The sequence below is a fragment of the Anolis sagrei genome, chromosome 1 (genome assembly GCF_037176765.1).
Source record: "Anolis sagrei isolate rAnoSag1 chromosome 1, rAnoSag1.mat, whole genome shotgun sequence".
NCBI lineage: Eukaryota > Metazoa > Chordata > Lepidosauria > Squamata > Dactyloidae > Anolis > Anolis sagrei.
Genome location: NC_090021.1, coordinates 245,304,651 through 245,322,050, shown reverse-complemented (window position 1 = coordinate 245,322,050; position 17,400 = coordinate 245,304,651). Strand labels below are relative to the sequence as shown.

General features: G+C 37.7%; 1 protein-coding gene across 1 annotated transcript in view; it reads right to left on the bottom strand.

Annotated features, from left to right (window-relative positions):
- Positions 1-355: 355 nt before the first annotated feature.
- TSPAN32 (tetraspanin 32) overlaps positions 356-17,400 on the bottom strand; it is a 52,823-nt gene continuing 35,778 nt past the window's right edge. The window contains exons 5-8 of the mRNA XM_060768484.2: positions 11,694-11,795; positions 6,585-6,677; positions 2,865-2,948; positions 356-1,265 (exon numbers count right to left, since the gene is read on the bottom strand). Coding sequence (XP_060624467.2) covers positions 1,170-1,265; positions 2,865-2,948; positions 6,585-6,677; positions 11,694-11,795 — 375 coding nt within the window. The 3' untranslated portion in view covers positions 356-1,169. The remainder of the gene's footprint in view (positions 1,266-2,864; positions 2,949-6,584; positions 6,678-11,693; positions 11,796-17,400) is intronic.

Here is a 17,400-nt window from a genome sequence, read left to right as displayed (position 1 = left end):
ACATCATGAGGAGACAGGAAAGCCTAGAGAAGACAATTATGCTGGGGAAAGTGGAAGGCAAAAGGAAGAGGGGCCGACCAAGGGCAAGATGGATGGACGGCATCCTTGAAGTGACTGGAATGACCTTGAAGGAGTTGGGGGTGGTGACGGCCGACAGGGAGCGCTGGCGTGGGCTGGTCCATGAGGTCACGAAGAGTCGGAGACGACTGAACGAATGAACAACAACAACATTTACTTTCAAGTACGTTTAGGATTAATCATGACTAACTTTAGAAGAGCTGGGCTTTTAATACAACAAATTAGTACTCTTTTCCCACAGCTGTGATGTGTGTGTGCTTTAAAAATATACAAATGATTATTCCCATTTCAGAATTTATTTATTTAAAACCAAGAAGATATACACACAGTGCAAACAGACTCTAAAACTGGGTGGAGGTGAATTTGGCCTTCTTGATATTTTAGGCATCAACCCTAGAAATACCCAGCTAGTATGGTCAATGGTAAAATACTGTGTAAATTGTAATCCAAAACATCTGGAAGGCTTGTGCTTCCCCTTAAGTTCACAGTTAGCAGAAACGGCTAGAAGGTCGCTGAAACGAATCATACACTGTTCTCTCTTTTTCTTCTTTCTTTCTTTCTTTCTTTCTTTCTTCTTTCTCTAGCCCACCCTCTTTCCCATCTACCCACTTGCATGTGCACGCACACACAAACAGAGAATGTGTAGATAGAAAAGATTCTGATTCCTGAGCTGAATAATTTCCATTTCCTTGAGTTTTCTTTTCCTTGGGGCATGTGGTTTGTTTTGACTTGCTATTTTGAGGGCTCTAAATTATGGCTTCAGCTGGCAAACACATTTGTGGTTGGGCATCTTCTTGGTTTCTGGTTTATATCCTACCTCCATGTTTCCACTCAGTGTTACATGTTTATAAAATCCTGGTGAATGAGCAGTTTCGTCAGTCAGCTCTTTGTCTATAGTTGCTTCAAGGCTGTGTCATGTTAGTTCAACCATATTTGGAATTGGAATTTTGAAAAGAAAATAAGGAAACTGAAGGAAAAAAAATTCATCGATTTCCATTGTCCACTCACAGCTCCAGAAAAAACCAATCCAGTTTATTTTGATGTCCAACAACGACTGCCATTCCTCTGCCGGAGAAGGCAAAACCAGTCTTCTATTGCTTTGCCAGGATGTATTTGCCCTTTCGATCCAAACTGTTCTTAAAGTGGATAAAGTACCAGAGGAATGAAGTTAAGATCATCCCATACACCTGAGGCAGATAGATAAAATGGAATGAGAAACATCACTGGGACATTAATTCCTATGAATATTTATATTTGATTTTTGGATGTTCAAATTTTAAAAATATAGTCACAATGGCTAGTAAAAGCTTTTTAGCCAAAGACTGGATTTCCTTGGGTAATCAAGGTACATGATATAAATCAGTGGTGGATGTGACCAAAGCAACATTTGTATACAACTTACATACCGTATATCTATATCTATAACTATATCCTATTGACACAAATCCATATATCTTCCCTCTGTCAAGACATATCCATATGTATTCCATTTACATACTGCGCATTTAATCCTCCTCTTCTTTACTCCCTTTCCCCCAATCTCCAATAAAAATATCAAAACTTCATAGAAACTACTTTCTATGATAAAAAGATGTAAAAAAAATAGCTTGTGTAATTCTTTTTAAAAGTCAGGAAAAGATCCTGACTTGCTGTCATGTCTTACTTCAGGGGTCTGACTTGCTACTCTGCTTCAAGATAGAGCCAGTGCTCACAACTGCATTATGACATCACTTTTTGTTACCTTAATATTTCAGCTCTTACTAATGCCCCCAGACTCAGCTGTTCACAAATAGTTTGGTTAATTGAGAGAGTGTCTGGGTTTGTATCAGCTCATATCTCCATTTGGCCTTCTCACTCAGCTGGCTGAAGGTTATGGCTTATGTGTGAGAGGAATCTTAATATTCTACCCTACAGGGTTGTTAGTGGGGTCCAAATAATGAACAGGGTGCAAGTCAGTTTAAGGCCATTTCTATAGCATTTACTTAATTTTATTGTTCCTTACCAACTTCTTTTGGAATTTGATTGCATTTTATGCTGAACAGTGTGTGTGTGTCCCTGTACGTCAAGTTGTTCATCTATGGTGACCGCTGGAATTTCATAGGGGTTTTCATTGGCATGGAATACTCAGTGTAATTTGCCATTACCTTCCTCTGAAATACAGCTTGCACCAATTCTTAAAGCACAAGAGTATAATGGACAATGAAATGTGAAGCATGAACACCTTACATCAAGGAAACCCATACTCTCCAACTGCCCTCATTTACTAGTGACAATTCTGATTATGCCTCTGTTATTCTACTCTTTCAGCCACATTTGAAATGACTCAGTTTCTTTCCACTCTTCCCAATTTCCCCTTGTCCCCATTTTACTCTCATTGGTACATACTTAATTAATAGAATGAAAGTAATTTGTACTCAAATCATAAGGAAGAGGGTTGAATTTTGCCCTTTCCAGTCAGCTTAAGCAAAAACAAGTTAATGCAGCTTTTCTCAACTGGTGTGTTGTTTGTCAACAATTTTTGCATTCTTGACCACACTGTGCTTTTGTTCCATCAAATGTGTCCCATTTTTCATAAGTGAAATCTTAGACAGTATGAAATTTAGGTTGTCTAACATTACTTTTCTTTCCATCAAATTGCTATGTTCTCCCTGTTACTCCTCAAAAGGATATTTCCTGAAAAAATGGTGCAACTTTATTAGAATTCTGCTGCCACCATAATGCCAATGCACATTTCTGTTGCAACCCATTCAGAACAAATGGGAAGATACTAGCAGATATATATTTACCATTAAGAAAACCATTATAGTCATCAGTATGGAGACAAATTCCATGTGTTTTTTCAGGAAGCGCTGGATCTCCTGCAGGCAATCCTGTAATATAAGACAAATAGCTTTAAGGTCAAGAGCTGGAATCCTATGTACTGACTGTAACATGATGGGACTTATTAATGAGGAAACAGTCATAGAGATGACTGGGTTCTGTGTTTCTGTTTCTATTTCAAAGCCATATCAGCTTCTTACATCTTTGGAAGGAGCATGCCACTGAATGCCAGCTGCTGGGATGCAACTTGGGATCAAGTGGTGTCTGGTGAGGTTGTGAATCTATTCCAGGTTTTGGTCCAACCTTTACTGAAGCAATGCCTGTTGCTGAGCATTATCCTTAAAATAGATTCAGTGTCCTGGATAGTTCCTTTAAATTAAAACCCAGGCTGGATTTCCTACAGTCACAGTGACAAGACACTGGCAATCTGCCAATGGCCTTCCCATAAGCTCACCATTTTAAGAGAATCAGAACCATAGAGTGTGCCATTGATAGCTTGGAAAGTGAGGATGAGGATATGCTGGTGGAAGGCTCCGTAGTTGAGTGGGAGCCCAACAGTACCTAACAGCTCCCTCAGCCAAGCTTTGAAGCAGCACCCATTGAAGGAGCTACTACTTCTAAGCCTGCAGAACAAGTGCAAGTGAGTTCCTCTGAGCAGGCTAAGGAAGAGGTAACTCTTCCAGCTTTCATGGAACTGCAAAGAGAGAACTGTCCGCTGCACAAGCCCTTGAGATTAGCTGAGAAGAGAGCCAGCAATAGGTAGTACTTGTGACCTTAGGATATAAGAAGTTCATGGGTGGCACCTTGTTGCTGGCTTAAACATCAGTTCTAGAAGCTATGATCTTGTGTTTCCTGAACCCTGGATTTACCTTGCACCTCAGTTTATGGATTCTGATTCAGCCTTGGACTCTGGACACTCTAGTAATTGGCTTACAGCCATGGAATGGACATTTGATTTCCCTATTGTGTTATCCTGCTAATGCTTATACTTCTGTTGGACTATCAGCTTGAGCTCGGACTGTTGATTAACACTGTATTGATACTTGGATGTCAAGACTTCTGACAGAGTGGGAAAGGGCCTCACAAGCCACTGAGTTCAACTTATTCTTGCACATTCATTACTTTGTGTAGAGGAATGGACAACTCATAGATTTACCCAGACGTTATTGCACTCTATCTTCAATTAGTTCTAGAATGTATCTATACTGTAGAACAACTGCAGTTTGACACCACTTTAACTGCCATGCTTCAGTACTATGGAATCCTGGGAGTTGTATTGGTGAGGCATTGGTACCCTTTGGCAGAGGTTGCTAAAGATAACAACACCTATGATCCCAGAATATTGAGTCATAGCAGTTAAAGTGGCGTCAAACTACATTAATTCTACAGTGTAGATGCACCCCTAGTCATCAAAGTCAGTGGTGATAGAAGATGAGAACTGCAGTCTATCATGACTTAGAAGGCCATAAGTTGCCCATTCCTAGTACAAAGGCTAATCTCATTTTATAGATCAGAATTATCTTTTGTTAGCTAGGTGAAAGTCTCACAAATGGGCTAATTGACTTATTATATAGATCAGACTGATCTTTTGTTAGCTAGGTAACAGTCCAACAGAATAAATGTCTGTTGGCATCAGCACAGACATTTGAAAAGCAAGCATTTGGAAGCCATTTGGGTGTCATTCAAAATTTAAACCACTAGACATCCAGCCATGTTCTTTGATAGCTTGTTGACATAGGTTATTGTGCACTGTTTTTAATTGTTGTTTTATGTTTTTATTTTATTGTACTTGTATTTTGTGGTTCATTTTATGTTCTGTTTTAGGCACTGTGTGCCATCTATATGCCATCCTGAGTCCCCTTGGGGAGATGGAGGCAGGGACAAGAATAAAGTTGTTATTGCTGTTGTTGTTATTAATATTTTCTAGTAATCAAAACTCCCTTGCAGTTTCATGCCATTTGATTCAAGGTTCTTAGTCCCATTCTTTACAGCTAATGCAGAAAGTGCAACTTGGAGAGGTATATGGTTCTTCTCAAATAGCATTACTACATTATGTATTGGCCAGTTACTACACTGTATAGTATCTAAACACTAAGACAGCAAGCATTTTCTTCCACAGGCATATAATGAGCATCATGGTTAAATAATACACAAAATCCTGTACATAGCCATATCTGCAGATATACAATCTATTATCTACAAAAATTCAAGGCTATGTACCCTCCAGGTAAATGGCTGGCAACCGTTAAAATCTGTTCTTTTTTTGCTAAGACATTTTTCAAACATCAGTAGGTAAAGATTGAAAAATACGCACTTTCAAACTGGGTCATTTTTTTGTTTTGTTTTAATGACAACAGTTGTTAATGACCTCCACATCCAGGGATATATGGAAGTTCTCAATTTGTTGGTTAAATTTAAGTGAAAGTCAAGCATTGCTACCAGCAATACAGGATAAATATTCATTCTGTGCTGGCATGTCTTGGCCCATTTCCCCATTATCCGTGATTAATACTATGATAAATTGAGCAGCATGGCTCTTGTAAATTACTGGGCATCCATTTTAAAGATAAACGTAACTGAGAAAGGCATTCTGTAACAGTCAAATCAAGAACTCTACAAGTGATCCTAAATGTGTGCGCATGTATTTTCTCCAAGGACAGCCATTTGGTAAAGCCTGTTTTAAAAATGTTTGTTGTGATAGGGAGAACAGAGGTGGTTGTTTTTGGCAGGAGTTGTGCATAACATCTTATTTTGGTCTTTAGTGGTGGTCTTGTATGCCACGTTGCTCATGTTAAAGAGGGAGGAGGATGGGAATGATAATTTCACAGCACCAAAAATATCATCTTTGACCTTCAACTAATACAATGCATTTGTCTGTATTGAGTACAAGCGTTCCCTGACAAGGAAGCAGGTAGAATACAAAAATTGAATAAAGGATTTTCAGACCAATAATGGAAAAGATTCAAGAAAAGCCCAAGGCAAGGCTGCTCCTATCAATAATCTTCCCAAGAGTCAGAGAAAATTGCAAGTACCCTTCATCTGTAATATATTGCAGCAGTCTGGGAACCATTTTCTCCAGTGTTTTATTATCCCATAAGCCTCCTGCAATATTAAAACTATGTCTTCCTGCCTCCTCCCTGGAAGGGTCTCAATGGCAGCCACAACAACAGAGCCAGCTTTTGAGACCATCTTTGCCATTTGTTCATGGCAAGGTAAGAGCTGCTTGGCAAATACCCAAACAATAGGCAATTGGCTTCATGCTGCCTGGCTTTTAAATGTTACAGTGACACCACAAAGGGAAGCCATTGAAAAATAGTTCTCAGACAGCTGTTCTAATCCTATGACAAGCATCACTTCTCATCTAAGGGATGGAAAAATAATATTTCGTGAGAGTGGAGCAATGAGATTTCAATGCATTTTCTCAAGACGTGTGTAGAAATACACATGATTTCTCTGTACAGGAAGTAGTATAATTTGCACTGTTTTTATTTGTGCATGTGCACTGAAACCACAGGTATGCACAGAAAGATTTCCCAAAATGTTTTGCAAGCTGTATATAGTAAGAAAATCCTGCATAGAAATCTTTATTTCCTTCAGCAAGGAAGAAAATACCCCGTACATCCTTGCATGTGAAGGTGATAAAAGCCAGGATTTACATCACTTCTCCTAGCACAGCATATTATCACCTCATTTGCTGATTCCATCTTTTCTGACTGGCACACCTCATTTTCAATATTACTTTTTTCTCCAAAGGGTGACCTTTTCCCACAGCAGAGAAACTGAAAGAAAGAATAATAAACAAAATGTCATGTATGTCATTATTCCTCCCTCTTTCAGATAGGAGGCCAACTGATTTTTTGTGGAGCTGTTAGATGGGTCACCTTCTTAGAAAACCACTTTCCCCCCAAAAAATTAATGCATTTGCAAACCTTTAGGCTACTCTTGAGCCTTCAGATACCTTGCTCTTGTGCACGTGTGGTGCAATTGCTGATCCAAAACCATAAGACTTACATCTCAATAGATGTGACAAATGGAGTTCTGCAGCCATTCCATTCCACCCTTTCTCTGCTTAGTTTTCCTTCCCATCTTCTCCCAGCCCAATAATCCTATCATATCTTCTTATACATGCTATTTTGGTTGGATATGAATGCGATTAGGAATAGCTGGATCACTATGAGAAGGAATAGTATAAAGAAGGAGCATCTCTTATCCAGACTTCCAAAATCTGAAATGCTCCACAGCTCAAAATTGTACATAGGGTGGCTGAGAAAGTGATACATTTGCTTTCTGATGTATCCATGTATACAGACTTTCTTTTGAGTACAAATGATTTAAAATGTTGTGCATAAAATCACAATTTTCAGGCTATATACATAAGGTATATATGAAACATAAATGAATATGTTCGCTAGACTTGGGCCCAATCTCCAAAATATCTCATTATATATGAGTATGCAAATAGAGCTATTCCAAAATTGGCAGCGGGGGTGGGGGGTGGGGTGGTGGTGGTGGTGGTATCGGTATCTTAAACACCTCTGGTCCTGAGTATTTCAGATAACTTGTATTCAACTTGTTTGCAGAGGGTAGTGGATAATCACTATTTATATAGGATGCTTCCAGATTAGTTTTTGTTGTTGTTGTACTGTCTTGTCACCTTATTTGTAGAATTATGTGGGCCCAGTTAATACTTTTCACTTATAATTCTCCTGCATTCTTCCTCCACTGCTTTATCTTTTTAACATCATACAAAATCAATAAAGACGGGAAATTAAACAACTGCATAAGCCCTTTTGATTAATACTGTTAGAAAACATTTTGGAAGATCTTATCATTCCTTTTCAGTTTTAAAAACTGATTGTTTCAGCTTGAAGGGCAGCACTAGATTTGTCCAAATTTGGTTCTGCCTTCAGAAGGGCTTTCCTCCATTTCATCTTTCCTGGCATCTTAGTGCATTTTGGAATGGCAGCTTAGAATATCACAATGCTGCCTGGGTGGTGAAATGCACTCTTTGCGTGACCAGCTTGTATTCCTCCTAGTGTGGCATTTGGCCACGCTAGGAGCAGCAGTGGCCAAAACAAAACAAAGCCGAAAGAGAGAAGGGAAACTTTGGCTAGATGCCCGATTCTATTTTGTGCACAAGAAACAGATCCTTTGTATTGTAGTCCTCCAGACTAGTTAATGAAGCCTGCCTCATTCATCTTGGCAGAAGAAGAAAGCAAAGTCCGTCTTCTGTTTTCTTATAAAATAGAACATTGACCCTATATATGGGCAACTTCCCAGAGATGTAGGATTACAATGAACTATTCTCAGTGAGAACGATATTACCACTACTGCCTTCAACTTTTGGTGACACATCCTAATATTCCTGCAATAATTGCTCCTGATGCCAAAATTTGGTGGCAACTAGGCTCTGCCTCTCTCATATAGAAAGAAGAAGTCAACCTTTTTCCTCCCTATGGAATCCTCTAAGACTGAGCCCATTGCTTTCACAATTTCATAGATGAAAACAGGAACACATATGGACAAGTAGTATCAGAGTGTAGTCAAGATGGCAGAAGAAAGAACACAGAAACGAGGAAACACTGAGACATTTTGTTTTTCTCCAGACCTATTGAGAAAGGTAAGATTCCACATCGCACCTCCTCTCCTCTTCACTTCCTTACCACTGAGTTAATTGCAGAAGAACATTTTTACATTTTGAACTCACTTTGCCACAACTGAAGTAAGACAAATACAAAGTAGGCAAGTGTGATAAGGAGGGAGAAACCAGGACATTGTAAAAGTAGCTGGAAAAGCAGGATGGCAGAGGATTAAGAAGGAATGTCCCTGTGAAATGGGAACCATTGTGAGGCACGAGGCCCAGATCCTCTCCTTTCTTTCTGAGAATAAAGATTTAAGGAAAATGTTTTGTAGTACTGGCGAATTTCAGCAACAGTTTTATTAATGATGAGGGTGACAGCAGTGCTCTTAGTATCAGAAGGCAATGGCAATTGGTGGCTCACATATTATTGGAGCAGTGAATCCATTGTAAGTTTTGGTCCAAACCTTAAATAAGTTATCTAAAGTGCCTAGCCTCTTTTGGCTGTAGCTTCCTTAAAGTTGAGACTACATCCTAGAGTGGTTCACTGCAGCCTGACATGGAAGATCCCAATTGCCATCATCAGCATGCTGCCTTGATAGTGGCAAAGTGGAGCTAAGGATCCAAAGGACAGAGGTGGTTTGGATATTCACTACTCAGTTCAGTAGAGTTGCAAGTAGGCTATTTTTGTAGTGTTTTTTAAACTGAGAGTTGTCTAACCTTATCTGATTTCTTAGGGGAAATGTATATTTTAATTATTTTTTCACTATCTGTACAAATAATGGTCTTCCTACCATTAGAGCATTTTCATCATAAAAATGTAAAATTTGTAGGTATGGCTGAGGAAATATATTTAAAATAAAGAGCAAACAGCAACTGGTATTAAAAAGAAAATATGGCTTTGATGTCTCTGAGCTGAGAAGTGTAAGATTAGCACAGAGAGAAAGGGATGGGTTCATAAATGAAATGAACTTATCTTGCTTTTCTTCTATGGCTCGAATATTATCAAAATACACTCTTACATTGCAAGGACCTGATATTTCCTTTAGTCAGCTATTTCTAGTCCTACTACACAGCTCTGTCTCACACATGCCTACGATGCTGCTATTTCTTTCAGGCCTCGTATTATAGCTAGAGGAAGATTATAATATTCTAAGTCACTGTGGTGGGTTGTGAATATCTGCTTGCACATGGAATGTTACACCTCTCTTCTTAGGGCAGCCTTCCCAAACCTTCTCTGTAAGTATATCTCACCCTTCTCTCTTCCAAGCCAGATTTCTTTTAGCTGGGCAGCAGTCCATAGGAATTAGGGATTTAACAACTTCGGTGAACAAACTAATTCCATTCATGCATTCATCTATGCCTTGTGACATTCCATCTCATGGTGGCTAGAATGTCAGAGAAATTCTGGCATCCAATTCCAAGCAAGGTATCATGTATATAAGAGATGACAGAATTAATTTCACCCCTATATTTAAGTGTGGAATGACTGCTTGGTGTTAGTAACAGCAGAACAAGTGACCAAAAAAAAAAAAAATCTACCAGTTACAATGGAACTTGAATTGCTTCTGTAATGGGGACACTGTTATGTCGGTCTAGTTGAGGGTAGGTGTTGTGACTCAGCTTGATTCTGAGTCTGAAGCTGAGCTCTTTGGGCCTTCTGAGCCAGAATTCCTACAGGATGATGATGAGGAGGATGGGTTACAGATTTCTGTACATGCTTCAGACAGGGCTGACGGTGGGCCTGCCGAAGGAGAAACAACAGCAAGTCAGTTCCCAGGGGAAAGGAATGTTAGTGAGACTGATAATGAGAGTGAATTCCCACACGGCCAGGTGGAGACGTCTTTTCCTCCCCACAGTGATCCGGTCCAGCTGGACCAAGATAAGGGGTTACATAGCCTTGAAGATAATGAATTAATGAGCAGACAAGATTGTCTGCAATTAAGGCTCTGGAGAAGCACTCGCTTGGCTAGCAAGCGAGAAGCCAAGGGTGCCAAAGGTCAACGCAATGTGTTCATGTCTGCAAAGGGTATTTAGCCTTGTAGCTGACAAGCAGGGGTTGTCAGTCCAACATAGCTATTCCCATGCAAACTTCTGTGGATTAACTTTGGTTTTTAGCAGCACGCTTCTGGCTTCCTGAGTCTGAGATTTGGGCCTTGTTTTCAACTGTTTACCATGGACTCTTGTTTGACCATTGCTAAAGGATTATGCTTCATGTTTTTGCCTTTGGATCTTGGGAAGTTTGTCTTTGCATTTAAGCCTTTGTCCTGCCTATGGAACTTTTGCATTTCTTATACTTTGTTTTGATTTTGCCTTTTTCTCAATAAACTACAAAACCTACAGCTTTGGTGTGGTAGTGTCTGGAGCAAGGTGAAAGAAACCCTGAGTTGCAACAGTAGGCAACCATAAGAAATTGGGGTCGTGCCATAGGATTGCAAAAAACCACATCCTCCATTTTTTGCCATTCTCATTTTATAGCCACAAATGGCCAATCACACCTTACAAAACATGTAGAGATTATGAGTAGCTATTTTGCCCCAAAATTGGTTCTAACCGAGCCTTGGGAAGGAGCCTGTGGACAGCACTTTCCCCATCTCAGTCTAGTTATTTGCTAATCTCTTTTCCCATGTGAAGATCTAAAAAGTATGAGCTCCAGTTACAAGAAGTAGCACTTTTTAATTAAAGGCATAAAAGAAAAATATAGTCAAAATTAAGGCATTTAATAAGAAAGACCTGCTGGCACCAACACTGTTATTGTTTTGGAGTCAATAAAGGTATTGCCATTCTTCCAAATTTCTTATATTGTATTTTGTCAATGTGATGTTGTGGTGCTTTACATTTATTTGTACGTTACACCTCATTTCTATACCCTACTCCCAAAATTCCACTAAAGGTTGGTATAGGCATCTTTTTGTGGGTTTTTTGTGTGTGTGTGTGTCAGGAGCGACTTGAGAAATTGCAAGTCAATTTTTTTGTTGAATAATCATAGTGAATTGGTATTAACAGGAATTAAAAATACCTCATCTGTCCTACAGAAACCAATGTGCCTTAAATACTCAGTAATTCGACTAGACCATGCTCAAAACATTATTTAGACTTTAGAAATGGGAAAAGAATCCAATTGAAGCAAAGCATCAGTTTGTTTCCCAATGAGATCATTAATTCTAGAAATTACTTCAATTAGCAACTGCCTTTTAAAAACATGTGAGTGAGTCACCGTTTTGTGGATAATACGTAGCTCCTCTCTTCTGGTGCTGGAAGTGTTTCTTCTTACATCTTCATAAACGAAATCATATACGTCCATCATGGCATCTTCAACCTATAAGAACGCCATGCCTATTAAGAAGGGTACATAGATGCCAATAATTCTTTAAGGGAGAATCTCACAAATAGTGGTGGCTGTGGCTAATTATTCATAGGTTACAAGGAAAAGAAGAAAGTTTCTGATGCAAAATCCAGTTTCTTGAAGATTGGAGTTTTCAGTTCCAAACAGCAGCAAGAGAAAATTACAAAACTTTATAGTGTCCAGGCAAATTTACAAATTTAATTTTTGCTGAATTTTCTATCCCTCTGACTCTAATACAACCCTGTATCTGTGAAAGATACATTTCTGAACTTACAGTGGAATCCCAAAACCATGGATAAAAGCAAACCCTATTGAAATGAACTGTTTCCACTGGATGTTACCATAAAGTCACCCCTAAGACCTAGAAAATTCCCAGAGATGAAAGGGTTTTTTATTCTGTAAAAATGTATTTCAGTCCATGGCACCATCAGCTTCAAAATGCAATCAGATTTGTCAAAGAAAGTCAGGTTGAAAATTAAAACACACATTTGTATTCATTCAAAACACACTGTACTTTCTCTTTCTTGGAGCTCAGCCCTTTGGAACTGGAATTTCTGCACCCTCAACTCCCCCTGAATTTGAACAGCATCGGTTTAAAAACAAAACACTCAGAAGTTAATTCAGTTGTGCTACAAAATAGGAACCCAGATAAATGCATTTACGCATCTTTTAAAGCTTGAAATGCTGCCGCAATCCCTCAGAGAAGAATAAGAGGATTCTGAACAGAACAGTATTTCCAAGAAGCAAGAACCTGGGGAGGCTTCATTAACTAATTCCAGTTACAGTAACTTGATTACAGGCATCATGTTATCATGCTGAAGAACCCCCATTTAATTTTTTTAAAATTATGGTAAGGCTCCCATATCAGCTGGGAATTTGTTTCAGCCCAGATGGTGGTTACCTAAAACCATGGATATGGCCAAATCCAATCCCAGAATACTACAGAGTTGCACTGGAGGGTTCAGGGATTCCTAGAGAGATATTTTCTGTAGGAATTTGCTAGACCCTCCAATACAACTCTATGGTGAGTTCTGCAGGATGTATACCATAGAATTATCTGCAGAACCTAGCAAATTCTACAGAGAACATTTCTCCACATGCGCAGGTAAGTGAAACTGTAAACAGGTATTCACTGTATACCTTTCAAAAATGTGATGAAAATAAAAGTCTTCCTTTCATACTTTAAGAACAAACAATAGTATTTCTTCTTAAAGAATTTGGTAACTAGCAGGCATTCTCAGGGTAGTCTGCGAGAAGGCCTTACTGATACATTATTTAAACTGTTATATTTATTCATTTCATGATCTGATCACCATGCTCAATATATCCCATATGCATGAGGGTACTGGGATAACGATACAAAAGGTTTGCTAGGATAGATCCTCAGCCCCCCCTCCCCCCATCAAAATCCTGGCTATGGCCAGGTAACTAGTAAATATGAAGAGCCATTCCAATGCTTCCTCTAAGCCTCTCATAGTCCATGTTCTGCCTTAAATATAACTCTCAGCTTCTGCTCTCTCCAGCATCATGGTCCCTGCTCTTATCCACGGGTTCCTTTCTTGCTGTATTCTTCCACCCTGAGACTATTGGTGTTGTCTAATTGGACTATTCCCCAACACTCTCAGCCCACTTGCAGCACCAGAAAACACAACCATACATTACAAACAACCTCTCAAGGCCTGTTTCAGTTCTCTCACTAGCTCTTAAACTCAGCCTCAGTAATTTGCTGAATTGGGGTTACATTTTCATCAAATGGGATTGAGGTAATGAATCTACCACTCTGCACTTCTGGTAATACAGTTAAGGGTTTTACTCATGATCTGGTGGGTGTCTTTGTGACGTTTTACTGACTGTGTATTTTATTGACTGCAACATGTAATTTTGTGGAAGACAGAAAGCAATAATTACAGGGAGTGATAGAATGGTGCGAAAATATAAGGGAAGACCATATAAAACATCTGGAAAACAAAAGTTTGGGCCAGTCATTCATATCCTCAGCAAAAGAGAAAAAAAGGGGGGTAGTGATATACGTAAACAGGGACATCCCAGCGGAAATAGCATTCAAGGACGAAGAGGGAAGATTCCTGGGGGTAAATATAAAAATACAAGATTTGAAACTTCTAATCTGTAATATTTATGCGCCTAATGACTCCAAGATAAAATTCACAGAAAAACTAAAAAAAAAGATAGAGGAGCAGGAATATGACCACCTAATAATTATGGGAGATTTTAATGGGGTCATGAATAGGGAACTAGATAGGAGTAAGACAAACTACACCACAAAGAAAACTAAAGACAAAGGAAACCTTCCAAATATAATGATAAAAATGATGAAAAAACTAAACTTAAAGGACGTATGGAGAACAAAGAATGGTAACAAAAAAGACTACACATATTATTCGGCCAGATTTCAAAACTGGTCTAGGATAGATATGATGTGGACAACAACACAAATGATAGGGAAAATAAAGACCTTTAAGATTTTGCCGAGGGCTGACTCAGATCATTGCCCCCTGGAACTAAGGATAGAGCTAGGGGACAAAATAAGAAGATGGAGATTAGATGAAAATTTGATAAAAAGAGAGGAAGACATAGAAAGAATTAGAAATAAACTAAAAGAATATTTTGAACTAAATGATAATATGGAAACAAATACACTAAATCTGTGGGAAGCAAGTAAAGCAGTAATGCGGGGCCACTTTATACAGCAAAAAATAGCCAGAAATAAACAAAAAATGGAAAAGATGAATGGGATTAAGAAACAATTGGAAAAAGAGGATCAGAACCTCAAAAAAAGCCCAAAAAATAGAGAAATAAATAGTAAATTAGAAAATTTACGTAAACAATTGGACCTATTGGAATTAGAAGAAAAAGAAAAACAATTAAAGTATTTAAGACAAAATTACTTTATGAATGCAAATAAATCAGGAAAATGGTTAGCGAATAAGCTACGAAAAAAAAGAGAGAAAGTACACATAACCAAAATAAGAGACGAAGATAAAATATACACTCAAGAAAAGGAGATCAGAAATCAATTCTTTAATTTTTATAAGAAATTATATCAGAATGAGAAGATAGATAGGGAAAAGATATACCAATATTTAGGAAAACAAAAAATACAAAAGATCTCAGACGAACAAAGGGAAACACTTAATAAGGAAATATCCGAACAAGAGATAAAAACGGCAATAAAAAATCTAAAACCAAATAAAGCTCCAGGCCCAGATGGGCTGTCATCGGGCTACTACAAAATTTTCCAACAAGAACTCACACCATATCTGAAGAAAATAATGAATAACATAAGAATGTATAAAGAAATACCAAATTCCTGGAGACAGGCAAATATATCTGTAATACACAAGGAAAATTCGGACCCGGAAGAGGTTAAAAATTATCGCCCCATATCGCTACTTAATGTAGATTATAAGATCTTTTCCAGTATCCTAGCGGAAAGATTAAAAATAATTTTGGAAACATATATAGAGGAAGATCAAGCGGGCTTCCTACCCAACAGACAACAAAAAGATAACGTGAGGGCAGTAATAGATTTGATCGAGTATTATGAAATTTACCACCAAAAGAAAGTAATGTTTATGGCCGTGGATGCCGAGAAGGCATTTGATAATGTCAATTGGGATTTTTTCAAATTTTTAATGAGGGAGATTGATATGGGGTACTATTTCCAAAATTCAGTGGAAGCAATTTATGAAGAACAAGAGGCCAAAATTATAATTAATGGACAGGAAACAGACAAGATTCAGATAGAAAAAGGAACCAGACAGGGCTGCCCCTTATCACCGTTAATATTTGTCTTATCATTAGAAGTACTGCTAAAAAGAATAAGAGAAGAAAAGACCCTAGAGGGTGCTAGAATACAAGGATTGGACTATAAATACAAAGCGTTCGCCGACGATATAATTTGTATTATAGAGAACCCAAAAGAAAAAACAGGAAATTGGCTGGAAGAAATAAAAAAATATGGGGAAGTGGCAGGATTTAAAATAAATTTGGAAAAAACTAAAGCAATAACAAAAAATATTGGAGAAAGAGAAAAGGAAGAGATACAAAAGAAATGGAATGTGCACATTGTTCCAAAAATAAAATATTTAGGGATCCAGATAACAGCAAAAAATCTACATCTTTTACAAAATAATTATTTAAATAAATGGAGGGAAATTAAAGAGGATATGAAAAAGTGGAAAAAATCAAATTTATCATTAATGGGAAGGATCGCTTCGATTAAATTGAAAGTCTTACCAAAAATGATATTCCTATTTCAAAATTTGCCCATAATCAGGAACATGAATGAGATTAAAAAATGGAACAGGGATATCTCTAAATTTATTTGGAATGATAAAAAACCAAGGATACATCATAAAAATTTAATAGAACAAAAAGAAAAAGGAGGATTGGCTGCACCGGACCTAAAAACATACTTCGAAGCCTGTGCTCTAACATGGGCCAGAGACTGGACCATGTTAAAGAAAAAGAAATTATTAACATTAGAGGGGATAGATCTAAGAGCAGGGTGGCACCATTATATTTGGTATAAAGGGAAAGAAAAAGAAAAAAACTTCGGGAATCATTTTATAAGGTCTGCAATTCTAAAAGTGTGGGAGAAATATAAATTAAAACTGTACAATAAAACACCAATTTGGATATCACCTCTGGAGGCAACGCAAAGAAGGTGTCTGGGGTGGAATGACTGGCCTGTTTACAAAGAAATACTAAAAACTAAACAAGGGGAAATAGAAATAAAAGAACAACAAGAACTAGTCCAAATCGACAAAAATATATCATGGTTCCAATACTGGCAAATTAAAGAAAAATTTAAACTGGATAGGAAATTAGGATTCGCACAAGGAGACGAATTTTGGGATACCATCATGAAAACAGAAAGAAAATTAATAACCAAATTATACAAAAAACTACTAGAATGGCATCTGGAAAAAAATGAGGAGAAAAATTACATGAGAAGATGGAACGAAAATATTCAAAGAAATATTAGAAAAGAAGAATGGAAGGTAATTTGGAAAAAAAGATTAAAATTTACATATGCAATAGAACTAAGAGAGAATTGGGTAAAAATATCGCAAAGGTGGTATTTGACACCGAAGAAATTGGGCAGAATATATAATAATACAAGCACGACCTGCTGGAAATGTAAAAATAAAGAAGGGTCCTTTTTCCATGCATGGTGGACGTGCGACAAAGCGAGAAAATTCTGGAGGGAAATACACAAAGAAACTCAATCTATGATGAAAATACAATTGCCATTGAAACCAGAGATCTTTCTGTTAGGGATGTATAATAGAAAATTAGATGAGAATAAAGATAAAATACTATTCTTGATATTAACAGCAGCAAGGATGTGCTACGCCAAAGTATGGAAGCAAGAAGAGATACCAGAGATAAATGATTGGGTAACAAAAATATTGGATATAAGAAACCTAGACAAACTAACTTTTCTACTGTTAAAGAATAAAGAAACCAAAAGGAAAGAAACGGATTGGAGTGATGTTACAGAATATCTGAAAAAGAAGAAAAAAGAAATAGTATTATAAGAAATACAAAAATA